The 14,516-nt window shown below is 46.7% G+C and overlaps 2 protein-coding genes across 3 annotated transcripts; one reads left to right on the top strand and one right to left on the bottom strand.

Annotated features, from left to right (window-relative positions):
* Positions 1-3,504: 3,504 nt before the first annotated feature.
* On the top strand, positions 3,505-6,043 carry LOC134876096 (myb/SANT-like DNA-binding domain-containing protein 4). Of its 2 annotated transcripts, none has more exons than XM_063900947.1 (7): positions 3,505-4,660; positions 4,850-4,917; positions 5,041-5,214; positions 5,306-5,364; positions 5,455-5,526; positions 5,652-5,714; positions 5,798-6,043. In XM_063900947.1, exons 1-7 carry the CDS (start codon positions 4,506-4,508, stop codon positions 5,945-5,947), a joined length of 741 nt encoding a protein of 246 aa, XP_063757017.1. In that variant the 5' UTR covers positions 3,505-4,505; the 3' UTR covers positions 5,948-6,043. The 2 variants fall into 2 exon arrangements, with proteins under 2 accessions (XP_063757017.1, XP_063757018.1); XM_063900948.1 differs by having other exon boundaries at positions 5,306-5,365; positions 5,474-5,526.
* Positions 6,044-6,045: 2 nt separating this feature from the next.
* Positions 6,046-7,761, bottom strand: LOC134876095 (putative nuclease HARBI1). Its single transcript, XM_063900946.1, has 4 exons — positions 7,079-7,761; positions 6,879-6,994; positions 6,572-6,683; positions 6,046-6,473 (listed from the first exon to the last, which is right to left on the bottom strand). The coding sequence occupies exons 1-4, from the start codon at positions 7,506-7,508 to the stop codon at positions 6,097-6,099; spliced, it is 1,035 nt and encodes a 344-aa protein (XP_063757016.1). The 5' UTR covers positions 7,509-7,761; the 3' UTR covers positions 6,046-6,096.
* Between the last annotated feature and the right edge of the window lie 6,755 nt (positions 7,762-14,516).

Raw genomic sequence — 14,516 nt, 5'->3', positions numbered from 1 at the left:
TATACTTGACTCCCTGCAGGATTGCAGTTTCTGAGGAAGTGAAGCTGAGAGTGTTAGCACTCCTTTCTCCACTCCCTCAGGTCAGATCACTCGGCTGGTTTATGAGACACTTATTTTAAACAGTGTATGTTTTTACTCTCAAAGCCAATCCTTACGAGGCCAGCGTCTGGATTTAGTTTGGTTTGAACCATGAGGTAAAATAAGTGCTGCGTTACTGAAACTAAACACACATTTATACTCAACTTGAGTATCCATTTGTCTGCATCTTTAAACTCTATAAAAACATGTGATACTTCTTACTGATCTCATATGTCCACTAGAGCATCGTCCTGCAGGACCCCCCCCCTGCAGGACCCCCTCCTGCTGAACCCCCCCCTGCAGGACCCCCTCCTGCAGGACCCCCTCCCTGCAGGACCCCCCCCCTGCAGGACCCCCTCCTGCTGAACCCCCTCCTGCAGGACCTCCTCCTGCTGAACCTCCTCCTGCTGAGGAGTGCTGATCTGTCCCTTCTGTTCTGCAGAGACACGTCCTTAGGTTTGGGTTCTCTTTGTGACTGCTGAGCTTAGGGTGACCATTTCCATAACACCGAAAAGGAGGACATTATGCGGCATATCAATAAATTGCTATGATGTACATAGGACTCTGGTATACTCTCATTTACAATACAATTTTGTGTGGTTTAAAGATGATGTTTGTGTAGCTGAATAGGAAAAAATATGAATGAAAAGTCAAAAAGGGTTTGTTCACAGTATTTGTATTTATTCAATACATTGTGGTGTTCAAAAACTGACCCCTGAGATGAATCTTTTAAAGTGCAGGGTGCCACAAAGCATAACATGTGTGGACTTAAATGGAAAAAACAAATAACAGGTAACATACATAATAATACAAAAATGCTTTTTTGAAAAGCATAAATAACCTTTTATGTAAACAACAAAGGAGATTGTAAAAAACAACAACATTTACATTCAACTGCTCAAAAAGTATAGCATTTCTAAAGTGCTTCAGTCTTTTGGGGACTTGTCTTCAGTGTCTTCATCTGTATATGTGTGTGTGTGTGTGTGTGTGTGTGTGTGTGTGTGTGTGTGTGTGTGTGTGTGTGTACAGCAGTCCACCTGTATTTAGGCAAACTCCACATTCACCCTCTGTAGCAGCTCAGGAGACAACAGCACCTCTGACATCATGGCTTCCAAGCCCCCACTGCCCCTGGGCCTGTTTATATCCTGCAGGGACTGGTACAGATAACAACATAGCAAGAATACTGTTATCAACCTTCAAACATCTGTATTGTTTTCAACCCGATAAATATAAATATTTCATGCAGCCCATCAGTGAAATCATAAGACTAGTGTACTCACCAACGTAGTTGATTGTCTATCTGCAATACTTCTGTTCTTTCCTGGCTGCATCCAAGAGTTTTTTGTTTTCAATGAACTTCTTGTACACCTCTGTGCAGGGATAAGTGAAATCGACACACACTTGCAGCTCAGCCTTGGCACTGTCCACATCCAGGCGATTCCTCTCGTTTCTCCATGCAGTTATCATTGAAAAGACACGTTCTGTGTGTGCATTGCTGCATGGGATGGAGAAAATATAGGCGCTGACCTTCCTGAGATTCACAAGTGGTACATCTGCTTTGGAAAACAGTTTCAAATATCGTTCCTCACTGTGGCAACCTTCCATTTCTGGTGAGCTGAAGGAACCTTCCACCATGGCATATTCCTCATACAGTCCATCCATATCAATGTCCAGATTGCAGGCCTGGACAGCAGCACTGTAGTCTTCAAATGGCACAGAAGTTTTGAGGCCAAGCTTGGCCACTTTGCTATGAAAGCTTCTGTCAGAGAAGTCATATCTTTCACTGATGTATTTCTTTGCTCTTTCATAAAAAAGCAGAACATCTGCTCACAATTTTTTGACTGGCAAGGGGGCAGCTGCTTCAGTTTGCTGTTAACAGTAAACCCAAAGAACCTGTCCTTCATCCTTCTTTCTAGCTTTTGTTTTAGTTCAGTCATTACCTTAAACACTGATGTAATGCTGAAGGATTTTGCCTCAAGTGCTTCGATCGTGTCGGAGAAGACCTTAAGAACATGGCTGAGAAACAGAAAATATGTCTCTGACACCTCATTGCTTTCCTCTCCAAAACATCTCCACACAGTTCTGGCACAGTCCCCCTCACCCTCACTCTGGAAGTAGCTGGTCAGGGCCTTCCAATATTTCAGGATTCTGTCAATGGATGGCAGCAGGGACAACCACCTGGTGACAACATGCCGCAGCAGGTTGGATTCCTCCACCTCCACAAACTCACAGAATTCCTTTAATTGCGCTGTTCTGCTTGCTGATATGCTGAAATGGCTGTAAACCTTCAGCACAGCATTTTCCACATCAAAATCAAGGCTGTTTGCTGCATATCTGGTTGCGTTATGCAGAATATGGGCCAAACAGTTTGCAGGGAGCACATCTTTTTGGCTCAGTTTCGACTTCTGATACACACTGTTATGTTTGCCATAATTGACACTGGCATTGTCTGCTGCATGCAGACATGTTCTTCACTTCTAAGCCAGACATCTCAAGTTTTGCCAGCAGCTGGATTGTTATGGCGTGTGACGTTTCGTTGCTGTCACTATAGAAATCCAACAGGACATGTTGGATGCCTTCATCAAAGTGAAAATACCTTACCACAATGGGAAAACACTTGGTCGTTCCTTTATTTGAGGCGTCGGTTGCCACGGAAAAGGGTAGGTTGTTTTCTTTTATGTAGTCGGTATGTAACTGTACAGAATAGGGCCCGAGGACGTTCTCGCACAATGCCTTGGCTTTTGTTCGGCCACAGGTCATCCCTTTAGCTGTGGGCGAGTCACTGAAAATCTCCCGGTCCACTTTCACGCTGCAGTCTACACTTCTGTACCACTGGTGTTGCTTTACAGCATGGTAAACCTTGCACAGCTCAGCAGCTGTTATTTTATTATCCAGGGGCGACGAGGCTTCACGAAAAAATGTCCTCATTGAAGAGGTACCTGCCGCACGTCTATTAGTTTTATGCTTCTCCGTATCCGCATGTCGTTCAATGGCAGCTTTTCCCTTACTGCTTATGTCAAAATCACAACGACAAAGTGTGCAGAAGCCATGAAAGGAGTCTCGACTGGTTTTAGATATAAAATCGTGCTCTTTCGTCCATTCTGGATTGAATGAGGTCTTACGTTTTGGCATGATGCAAACTTTCTGTCAAAGAAGCCGGCATATGTATGACGTGGCAGCACATGGAGCCTTGTTTACGTTTTTAACCAATGATATAGCAGATATTTATCTGACACCGCTCTTAGCCAATCATTTGTTAGAACAGATATGTTACGGCATTGGACGTTGTGCTGCGTCCCAGCAAAGATTCTAGAACTCCGCTCTTCAAGCCTAGTGCCTCAAGAAGGAGGACAAATACGGGTCCGGCTTGATGCTGCGCCGGACGCCGGACAGGGCATTGAAAAGCCGGACTGTCCGGCCTAAAGCCGGACGTCTGGCCACCCTAGCTGAGCTGGAGGACTGAAGTGAACCCAGAGGGTGTGAGTGAGATAGTGTTAGAAATAATCAATATATTGGAGCGGAACTTTAAAAGATAATTCACTGTTTCTGGATGGATCATATTTGTCCACCTCCGGTAGTATTACCAGATGTTGTTTTTAGCCTCAGATAGCATAAAGCTAATATTGTATTGTATATATGAGTAGAGGGAGAAGGACCAGTGGAGTTACAGACTGAACACACCGCCTCTACCTCTCACTCATTATGCTGCAATGATACTGTTGCCTGTTTAATACCTGATAAACCTCAGAAGGATTGCATAATAGAATATTGTAGTTGAGAGATTCAGGACATCACTAACAAGATGGCGACTATGACGTCATAAGAGGACCCGCCCTCGACGACGTCAGCCTATAGAAGAGTCCGGAGAACCCCATGTGACAAGTGGCCAACAGGATCCAGCCCCCCGCTACCAACCAATGACAGCACGAGAGCGGAGCACGTCTGATTTTGAAGTTGTTTATTGTATGGCGGGAAAGGCGTGGTTCTATAGAACATGTTTGTATTGTGAGATCGAGCTCTCTTTTGTTCCGGACCGCCAGACAGTAACTACTGATGAGCTCCACTCAGTCAGCGGCCTGTGGACGCGTGTCCCGGGCTATTGAGCCACAGCTGTGAAGCTTTTGTAAAACCTACTGCTGCATCCTTTTATTAAACACTCCTTTTAAAATTTACAAGAGGAGGTTTGCTTTCTTTCTTTTGAATCGACACCTGGGGCCTGTACTACGAACGGAGTTCAACCTACTTAGAACTAACTCAGGGTTTCCGCGGTAACCCGGGGTTGACTAAACCTGGACATCTTGATTGGTCTTAAACGGTACTACGACGCTGATTATGGAGTTGATCAGCTGAACCTGTGTTCACTCAACCAGAGTTACTGCGCGTTCACATAAAAGGGGTGGTACCAGCGCAAAAAAACACTCTCGATCATGGCGGGCTCTCCCTATTTCACAGAAGAGGAATGCGAGATCATAATGAGGAGTTATGAAGAGTATAAACCGACCCTGGCTGCTAAATCCAACACCGCGGCAGCAAACAAGGCGCGACTGGGGTGTTGGCAGCAAATTACAGACCGCGTAAATTCGTAAGTAGGCCTATTTCTTTACTTCTATATGTCCGTTAAAATAATCCCAACCTGAATACAGTATGTCAGGACGATGTACAATAACAGTCGGAACGTTACTGTATCGTATGTGCAACCACAAATGAAGCAGGACAACTGAATGTTTAGTCCCCTTCACTAATTCTGTGTATGTCCCTTAAATACTTCCAGAGGTACCAGCAGCGCCAAACGGACCTGGCAGCAGGTGAAGATGAAGTACAAAAACATCATTCAGAATGGTAAGTAAGAATGTGTGTGTGTGTGTGTGTGTGTGTGTGTGTGTGTGTGTGTGTGTGTGTGTGTGTGTGTGTGTGTGTGTGTGTGTCTTGTCAGAGAGAGCTAAATGTGTCTGTCTTTAACAGCCAACAAGAAGAAGGTAGAAATAAGGCGCACAGGAGGAGGGAGGGCACCAGACTCCTTTACTCTTGCTGAAGAGTTGGCCCTAGCCAACAACAGTGGCAGGGTGATGATGGATGGGGTGGCAGGGGTACAGTCTAACCCTGGGGCAGCTGAAATGTCCACCCTCTATGTGCAAGGTAATGTATGGCATTCATTGTTCTTCATGTTAGAGTATTTTGGCTTTCTTCCCCTGAATCATCAGTAACATGTGTCTTCTGTTGCATGCAGTCGAGGGTGGAAACATCACAACCCTGCAGCCACCAGGATGCATTCATCCTCTGACACAGGTAATTCAAATGGATAACATCCATGACATGTAAATTAGGCTATGTCACCCCTAAAGTATGGGTGCAGCGTAAAATTCTGAATCTTTTCAGGATGATGATGATGATGATGATGATGATGATGATGACGAGACCCTCACAGCCCCCTCCGACACACACATGCAGGTTAAAACACTTTACTGCTACTATATGCCACATTAATGTCCTAGGAGGGTGAGCATCATTTGTCAGTACTGTCTGAATCAAGTGACCTGTGTCATTAATGCAATGTGTGTGTGTGTGTGTGTTAGGAGGACTTGGAGGAGCTTTCCCCTCCTGAAGCCTCCCTCCCAGGGACCTCACAGTCAGACAAAGTACAGTTTCTCCTTCCTTGTTTAATTACTGAATATAATGCATACTAGGCTAATGTGTACAACATGGGGTGGGGGTTGTGTAGGCCACAGTGGACAATGTCCGCAGTTTATACAAGAAAGTGCTGGAGCTAGACCGCACAAAGAAGAGGCTGGAGATCAGAAAGCTGGAATTACAAATTGAAAAGCTGGAACATGAGAAGAAGGTATTGTCTTATCACTCCATTAATATATAGGCTACCCACACCCTATATGTGTGTCATTGATCTGGCTTTTCGTCACCTTTTCTTCTTGCAGGAAAGAGAGTCATCTAATAAATGAATAATATCAGAGATTGGTGTGACATGTCTTTATTTTTGTGCATTTAATTTGTGGTGTGTACAATTCATTGGAAAAACTGGTTGGTAATGGCATCCCTGACAGCACGGCCTGTTGGATGATCCAGGGTGATTGGATCAGTAATATCAGGGGGTGGGGGAGGATCATGAGGGGGCACTCTTTCCTTCCTTATTGTGGCGACATTCTGAAGAACCACACATGCTGCTATGGTTTGGCAGGCCCTGTCTGGCTTGACCCGAAGGACCTTCAGGCAGGCGAATCGGGCCTTCAATATGCCAAATGTCATTTCGATCCTGGCCCTAGTGACACTGTGTGCATGATTAAATGATCTCTGTTGCCTTGTTTGTGGATCAGGAAATGGTGTGATGAGGAACTTCATGCATGCGTAGCCACGGTCCCCCAGCAGGATTCCATCAAATTGCCCTTAGATGAAATGGAGGAAAAATTAAACAACTGTCACACTGATTTCATGTTCACTATTAAAGCATATTACTTCAGGTAAATCGATATAGGACTTTTACCTTGGTGGAATCTGTCAGACAGTGATGATTCTCTGAATATACGGGAGTCATGGACTGACCCTGGCCACCTTGCATCCAGGCTTGTGATCATATAGTGGTGATCGCATGTCATCTAAGAATATGTGCACAGGTAAGGAACATAACAGGTGAGGCATGCTGTTGCGCATGTAAATGACACCACCCCATGCAGAGGACAGGAAATCATTCTACATGACAACAGGAATTGACAGGTTGACATTACCTATTCCAATGAATCGTGGACTGTACAATGTACGCCTACTGTTAATCTGTTAGTCTTGTGTATTACCTGGACATTGATGGTGTGTTTGGACTTTCTATTCACAAAATCCCGCTCATGCTCTCCCAGGGGTGCACTGATAGGAATGTGCGTACAATCAATGGCTCCAATTACTCTTGGGAAACCTAGATATTTTGTTAGTCAAATCAGTTGCCAGTCACAATTATGAAATGTGCAAATTACCTATTTTTAGATTAGTGGCATATTACCAGCGATTGCATAGAACCCTTCTTTTATCTGACGTGCAGGCAAATGGCCAGGGAATACAACAAATGCATCCACCAGTTTAGTGAGAGCAAGTACCACCTTCCGTATCACCCGGCATACAGTGTTCTTACTCAGGTTTTCAGCATCACCGATGGAATACATATATTGTCCGCTGGCGAAATAGCGCAATGAAAGACATAACATTTGCTCGATTGTGAGGGCCTGACTTCGGCGGGTTACATTAGAGACGTCCGCCTCGAGCAGCTGGCATAGGTAACGAATTCCCTCAGCTGAGAATCTATATCTTTCATGGAGAACATCGTCCGGGTACGCCAGCGGATTCTGGCGGTCTCTAAATACCCTCGCCCTCCGAAGAGAGCCCCTCACAATCTGCGCGCCTATATCGTACGGATCGTCCAGGTATGCTGGCATTGTCTTTAGGGGACATGTCGGTGGAGCAGTGGTGTCTAAATAGGGTGTGGTTAATCGGAAACCTAGGGTTAACCAAGAACTAAAACTGGGAAGACCAGTTTTGGGATCCTACGTATATTGCCATGGCAGCATACCTCGGTTTTAACATATCCAACTTTCGTAGTATGGGTTAACCAGCAACATACGCTGCACGTGACCAAGTTACTCTCGAAGTTACCCCGGTAAGCCAGAAAACCAGCTTCGTAGTACAGGCCCCTGGGCTTCAAATAAACGAACTGCGTGACGAACATTATCTGTAAACAGCATGGGGCAATCTTTCAGGGCGGTGGAGCTGCTCTCTAATTACACATGGCACACCAGAGGAGACTTTAACCCTTCAGCCTCACGTCAGTTTATGAAATAACAAAAAGGTTCAACACGTTTTTATTATTGACTTTTTTCTGCTTTTTAATCCACAATATATTAATTATATTAACACTTTTTTTTTTTATGACAAAACAGAACTTCTCTTTAACCTTCAGTTATAATAAAACGTGTTTCCCCGATTGCTCAGGGTGTCTGGCGTTTATTTCTAAAATTCCTGCCATCCGAACAGAGCTGAGGAAATGAAACTGGGCTTCAGTGCTGATGATTCACAGAGACTGGTTTCCTTCTGTCATCAGCACCACGTCTCATATGACACACGGGACTTTACCCGGCAACAGTGGTTTCCTGTTTCCCTTTAGAGGGCAAACCCCTCCTCTGCTTGAGATGAACTCCAGATACTTCTCTCTCTGTGGAGCCAGAAATGGAGCTGGAGAGATGAGCTGCTTCTGAACTCTTTGAGTCTTTGTGTGATGAAAGCTGAGAACACTCGGCCTCTTCATCGGACAAAACGTTAAGCTGCTCCCAGGGCCGGCCCTCCCTGAACGCAGAGCACGCGCAGTGCGTAGGGCCTCACATTGCACTGACGAGCCCCCCCCTTCCAGCCAGCACTAGCGACTCGCGAAGCCCCCCCTTCCAGCCAGCACTAGCGACTCGCGAAGCCCACACGCTCCCTGTCAAGTGAGGGTTTGAGGCTCTCTGATCTGATACTGCGTCACGCGCTGCTGCAATGGCTGACAATCGGAGGCGGGCACTAGTGCAGGGGGAGGGATGGCGTCAATGTGAGTCCGGCGCGAGCCAGAGAAGAAAACTCAAAGCTCGAGCTTCAACCGAAGGTGGGTATTTTGTGTAGGTGGGATGTAAAGCTTTGGCCATAACAATTATAGCTATAGGTTCTATTAGTCAAGCTTAGTATAACACTTGGGCTCTAATGTGTCTTCAAAATTAAGCAAGAAATCTGAACCCTGCTTTATCCAATGTTCAGATTTCTGACCTGGAAATATATATGCAATGTGTGCATTTTTCAGTTGATAATGTCCATTTACACATTTAAACTTAACATTTCAGAAGAGTTGTAATACAAAAAAGTGGTGTATCAACTTGGGAAGTTTCATGTTCATGGTGACTGGGGTAGATAGAGTCGGAGGATGAAACCCTCTTTATTAGTCACATACATGCACACAGCAGAGCACACACAGTCCTGCATTTAACCCATCCTAGTACTAGGAGCAGTGGTTAGCTACTGTGCAGCGCCCGGGGAGCAATGGGGAGGGGGGATTGGAGGTGTCCGTTGCCTTGCTCAAGGGCACCACAGCAGGGCCTTGGAGGTGGGCTGGGACCTCTCCAAGTAGCAGTCCACTTTCCATATTTCAGGTCTGTGTGGGGACTTGAACCGGCAACCCTACGATTCCCAGTCCAAGCCCCTACTGACTGAGCCACTGCTGGACTTTTGGATGTCTCAGTCCGCATCATGTGAACCACAACACAGAGGGCCTCGTGACAAAATTTCGCTTAGGGCCCCAAGTTGGCCCTGGCTGCTCCAACACGGCTTCTTTCTCTGTGTGGGGGGGCCGGCTGTGGGGGCACCCCCCTCTGCACCCTCCAGGACTCGTCCCATCAGACTTGTGCTCTTCATGTTTAAAGACTCATTCAGTCCTCAGCAGTCCTCCAGTCTCAGTCTGACGCCCTGGTGACACTGGACTTAGGTATTCCTCCATAATGATCAGTAGCTCCTGCTTTCTGTTTCCGTTTGATGCATGAACAGCTTTATCAGGCAGTGCGTTCAAGGACCCGCTGGACCGGTTCCTGCTGCACCTCAACAAGCTGAGACAAGGTCATTAAATAAAGGGAGCTCTGGGATATAACTCAGGGCTCCTGCAGGACAGCCCGTTGTTGTTACATTTCAAATATTTCGGATTAAACTCAGATTTTGGATTAAACGTGTTTCTTGATTTAAACCTTGTTTTATGAAACTGAATTCAAAAGGCCTCGTTTGTAATGTGGACCAACAGACAGTTATTACTTATATCTCACAGTCTGACCCCCACTGAACCTAGAGGTCAGCATGGAGTCACAGTTCAGTTTCCATTATCCTGTTCGAAGTCATCTCTTTCGTTTCTCAGGAACTGTGTGTGTGTGTGTGTGTGTGTGTGTGTGTGTGTGTGTGTGTGTGTGTGCGCGCGCTCGCTCGCTACAAACTTCACGTGCAGCTTAAATGCAAAATAAAAAGCAGGAAGTTGGCAGCAACAGGAAGTGTGTGTTGCTGCAGTGCCCCCTGAACCCTTCATCATCAGTCATACACCCCCCCCCACACACACACACACATACACACACACATACACACACACACGCAGAAAGACTTCATGCTGCGATGCATTTTGACATTACTGCTAAGTTCTGCTTTCATCACTGAACTGTTTATCCCTGAAGATGAAGGGTGGTCTGCTGCCCCCTGCTGCTGGGTTACAGTAACCTCTGGACCTCTGGATCAGGTCGTGATGGGAGGGGTACCAAGGGTTACCTGTATTCCCATTAAGTAATACAAATTAAAAAGCAGCTGTGCAGGATTTGGGATTTTTCTACAGTTAGTTTTTCAGGTTTGTATTTAGTGCACACATTAAACACAATATAAATATTCTCTACAATAGATATATAGAAACATGGCTGAAACAAAGGAATTGTAAATAGTACATAAATAAAATAGGAAGTATTTAATAAATAAAAGATGTAAATAATAATACATACTAATATTTAATAACATAATATTATGCAATATTTTTTACAACAAATCAAATATATGTATAACAAAGGAAATAAAATGTCAAATTACTGAGAAAAAAGAGACATAAATATATATAATTTAAAATAGGCTTTTTTTCTGCTTCATACCCAGGTCAGATCGCTGCTGATTTTCGGCTTTCAGTCTTTTGTTGAACTTTTAAATTATTGTGACAGATTCAAATATATTCCAAAGGAAGGACTGTCACAATTCAAACTAAACTTAACTGAAACAATTAATAAATAAATAAAATATAACAAATAAATGTGATATTTTATTATTCAGTAAGTAGGATAAACTGTGGCGGTCAGCGACACTGCATGTAAAATAAATATTTATTAAACCAAATTTCACACATTTCAGAATCCCTTTACTGCTCCCTCAGAGTGGGGGATTTAAATGTGCTCAGCAGTAACAGATCCAGAGACAGCTTTACAGAAAATCTGAAGATAAAGAAAACACACAATTTACAAAAGAGACATCCTGAAGAGACATGGAGCCAGGTAAATACTGCAGGTATTGATGATGCCATATTTATCTTTACATATTGCATATAAATAGTTGTTGCACAACTAGTCAGTTTGTTGTTGTGTGTATGGGGGGTCTACCGGGGGCCATGCTGGTGATACAGTCTGACCGCTGCAGGAAGGAAGGACCTGCGGTATCTCTCCCTGAGACAGCGCGGGGGCAGCAGCCTGTCACTGAAGGAGCTGCACAGTGCAGACAGGGGGTCCTGGAGGGGGGGGACACATTGTCCAGCAGGGAGGACAGCTTGGCTGCCATTCTCCTGTTTCCTACCACCTCCACAGGGTCCAGAGGACTCCCCAGGACAGAGCCTTCCTTATCAATCTGTTCAGTCTCTTCCTGTCAGCAGCTGAGATGCTGCAGCCCCAGCAGACCACACCATAGAAGACGGCTGATGCCCCCACAGAGTCAAGAAAGGTCTGAAGGAGGGCCCCCTCCACCCCTAAAGACCTCCGTCTCCTCAGCAGAAAGAGTCTGCTCTGTCCCTTCTTGTAGAGAGCAGCAGAGTTATCGGACCGGTCCAGTTTGTAGTTCAGATAAACATCCAGGTACTTTCCCAATCTCTATGTCCACTCCATGGATGTTCACTGGTGGGTGGGGGGGGGGGTCGTCTGAAATCCTCCACCAGCTCCTGGGTCTTCCCTGTGTTGAGCTGGTGTAGGTTCCTCCGGCACCAGAGGATGAGGTCCTGCATCAGCTCCCTGTACTCCCTGTCCTCCTCGTTGGAGATGAGGCCAACGATGACAGTCGTCAGAGAACTTCTCCAGGTGGGAGAGGGACCTCTGCAGCAGGTACATGAAGGCGTCATCCAGCCCGATGTCAGGCTGGTAGGCGAACTGCAGCGGGTCCATTGATGGTCTCACAAGGGGCCGAAGGTCAGGACCAGCCTCTCCAGGGTCTTCATCGGCTATGATGTTAGTCCTTGGGTGGGGGGTTCTTTGGCACGGGTACCACACAGGACGTCTTCACAGTAGTGGTACCCTCCCTTGCTTCAGGCTCAGGTTGAACAGAGACTCCACAATCCCACACAGCTTGTCTGCGCAGGATTTCAGGAGCCTCGAGCTGATGCCATCTGGACCCGCTGCCTTCCGCGCCTTACACCTCTGCAGCTCCCTCCTCACCTGGTTGGTTGTGAGGGACAAGGTGCCGTCCGTGGGTGTGGGGGTCTGGGGGATAGGAAATGGGCAGGTGTGAAGAATGTCTGTGAGCTGATGGTCGGCGGCTGGGTGGAGGTGTGAGAGGGGACAGGGCCATTCCCAAGCAGTGGGGACAATGCAGTGCAGCAGGGGGGAATGGGTCGGGGGAGGGGCGCCTGACTGATCTATTGAAGGAAATGTTCAGGTCGTTTACCCACTGATGGTTCTCCCTGGGCCTGGGAGTCTGGCCCTGTGTAGCCAGAGATGGTTTTTAGGCCTCTCCAGACTCCGCTGATGTTCCTCTGCTGCAGCTGTTCCTCCATCCTCTTCCTCTAGCTGTTCCTCCATCCTCTTCCTCTAGCTGTTCCTCCATCCTCTTCCTCTAGCTGTTCCTCCATCCTCTTCCTCTAGCTGTTCCTCCATCCTCTTCCTCTAGCTGTTCCTCCATCCTCTTCCTCTAGCTGTTCCTCCATCCTCTTCCTCTAGCTGTTCCTCCATCCTCTTCCTCTAGCTGTTCCTCCATCCTCTTCCTCTAACTATTCCTCCATCCTCTTCCTCTAACTATTCCTCCATCCTCTTCCTCTAACTATTCCTCCATCCTCAGTCCCCTCTGTACCACCTTCAGCTCCTCTCTGATCCTCCACCTCAGTCCCCTCTGTACCACCTTCAGCTCCTCTCTGATCCTCCACCTCAGTCCCCTCTGTACCACCTTCAGCTCCTCTCTGATCCTCCACCTCAGTCCCCTCTGTACCACCTTCAGCTCCTCTCTGACCCTCCACCTCAGTCCCCTCTGTACCACCTTCAGCTCCTCTCTGATCCTCCACCTCAGTCCCCTCTGTACCACCTTCAGCTCCTCTCTGACCCTCCACCTCAGTCCCCTCTGTACCACCTTCAGCTCCTCTCTGATCCTCCACCTCAGTCCCCTCTGTACCACCTTCAGCTCCTCTCTGATCCTCCACCTCAGTCCCCTCTGTACCACCTTCAGCTCCTCTCTGATCCTCCACCTCAGTCCCCTCTGTACCACCTTCAGCTCCTCTCTGATCCTCCACCTCAGTCCCCTCTGTACCACCTTCAGCTCCTCTCTGATCCTCCACCTCAGTCCCCTCTGTACCACCTTCAGCTCCTCTCTGATCCTCCACCTCAGTCCCCTCTGTACCACCTTCAGCTCCTCTCTGATCCTCCACCTCAGTCCCCTCTGTACCACCTTCAGCTCCTCTCTGATCCTCCACCTCAGTCCCCTCTGTACCACCTTCAGCTCCTCTCTGATCCTCCACCTCAGTCCCCTCTGTACCACCTTCAGCTCCTCTCTGATCCTCCACCTCAGTCCCCTCTGTACCACCTTCAGCTCCTCTCTGATCCTCCACCTCAGTCCCCTCTGTACCACCTTCAGCTCCTCTCTGATCCTCCATAGAGGATCTGAAGGCTGAATATGACTGCTTCCAATTTATGTGAAGCACCTCGAGCTTTATGTTCATTTTAACTCTGTTTAATATATTATGGTTATTACCATTTGTAATGCTTTTTGTTATTGTTATTGTTGTTGTTGTTGTTGTTGTTGTTGTTGTTGTTATTACTATTATTGTTGTTGTTGTTAACATTTCCTATTTTCAGAAATCTAAAACGTATTCTGAAAAACACCTGATTTCTAAGGTAAGGTGTTTATTAAACCCTCTGGGGAAAGATTTTTGATTTTTCAAACCACTTTTATTCAGCAATAAATTAAACACACCAGGGAGTACAGCATCCCAGACAAAGAGCAGCCCTGTCTGACTCCTCTCTCGGCTTTAAAAGGAGCACACACACTACCGTTAATCTTCAGTACACTCTCAATGTCCCTGTACCTGGATCTTGGCTATCAGACCAGAGCTGAACCCAAAAGCCTCCAGCGTCTGCCACAAGTACTGGTGCTCAACTCGGTCAAAAGCCTTTTCTTGGTCCAGAGAAATCAGACCAAGCTTACAGCCCAATGAACCGGAGAGGTCCAAAACATCTGGAATCAGAGTACCGTTGTCAGTTATCAACCTGCTGGGTACACAGTATGTCTGGTCTACATGAATGACATGCTCCATCACTCTCCTCAGCCTCGTCGCCAACACTTTGGAGAGCAGTTTGTAGTCGGTACAGAGAAGGGATACAGGACGCCAGTTCCCAAGCTCCTGCAGGTCTCCTTTCTTGGGGAGGAGAGTGAGTACCGCCCTCCTGCAG

The sequence above is a fragment of the Eleginops maclovinus genome, chromosome 14 (genome assembly GCF_036324505.1).
Source record: "Eleginops maclovinus isolate JMC-PN-2008 ecotype Puerto Natales chromosome 14, JC_Emac_rtc_rv5, whole genome shotgun sequence".
NCBI classification, from domain to species: Eukaryota; Metazoa; Chordata; class Actinopteri; order Perciformes; family Eleginopidae; genus Eleginops; species Eleginops maclovinus.
This window is presented reverse-complemented; position numbering and strand designations above follow the sequence as displayed.

What these genes read in the sequence shown, in the direction of transcription:
- LOC134876096 (XM_063900947.1), top strand. Translation starts at nt 4,506, where the DNA reads ATGGCGGGCTCTCCCTATTTCACAGAAGAGGAATGCGAGATCATAATG. An exon ending in ATTACAGACCGCGTAAATTC is followed by an intron (nt 4,661 to 4,849) that starts GTAAGTAGGCCT and finishes AAATACTTCCAG; the next exon opens with AGGTACCAGCAGCGCCAAAC. An exon ending in GTCCACCCTCTATGTGCAAG is followed by an intron (nt 5,215 to 5,305) that starts GTAATGTATGGC and finishes TGTTGCATGCAG; the next exon opens with TCGAGGGTGGAAACATCACA.
- LOC134876095 (XM_063900946.1), bottom strand. Translation starts at nt 7,508, where the DNA reads ATGCCAGCATACCTGGACGATCCGTACGATATAGGCGCGCAGATTGTG. An exon ending in AACACACCATCAATGTCCAG is followed by an intron (nt 6,684 to 6,878) that starts GTAATACACAAG and finishes ACATATTCTTAG; the next exon opens with ATGACATGCGATCACCACTA. An exon ending in GTCTGACAGATTCCACCAAG is followed by an intron (nt 6,474 to 6,571) that starts GTAAAAGTCCTA and finishes ATTTCATCTAAG; the next exon opens with GGCAATTTGATGGAATCCTG.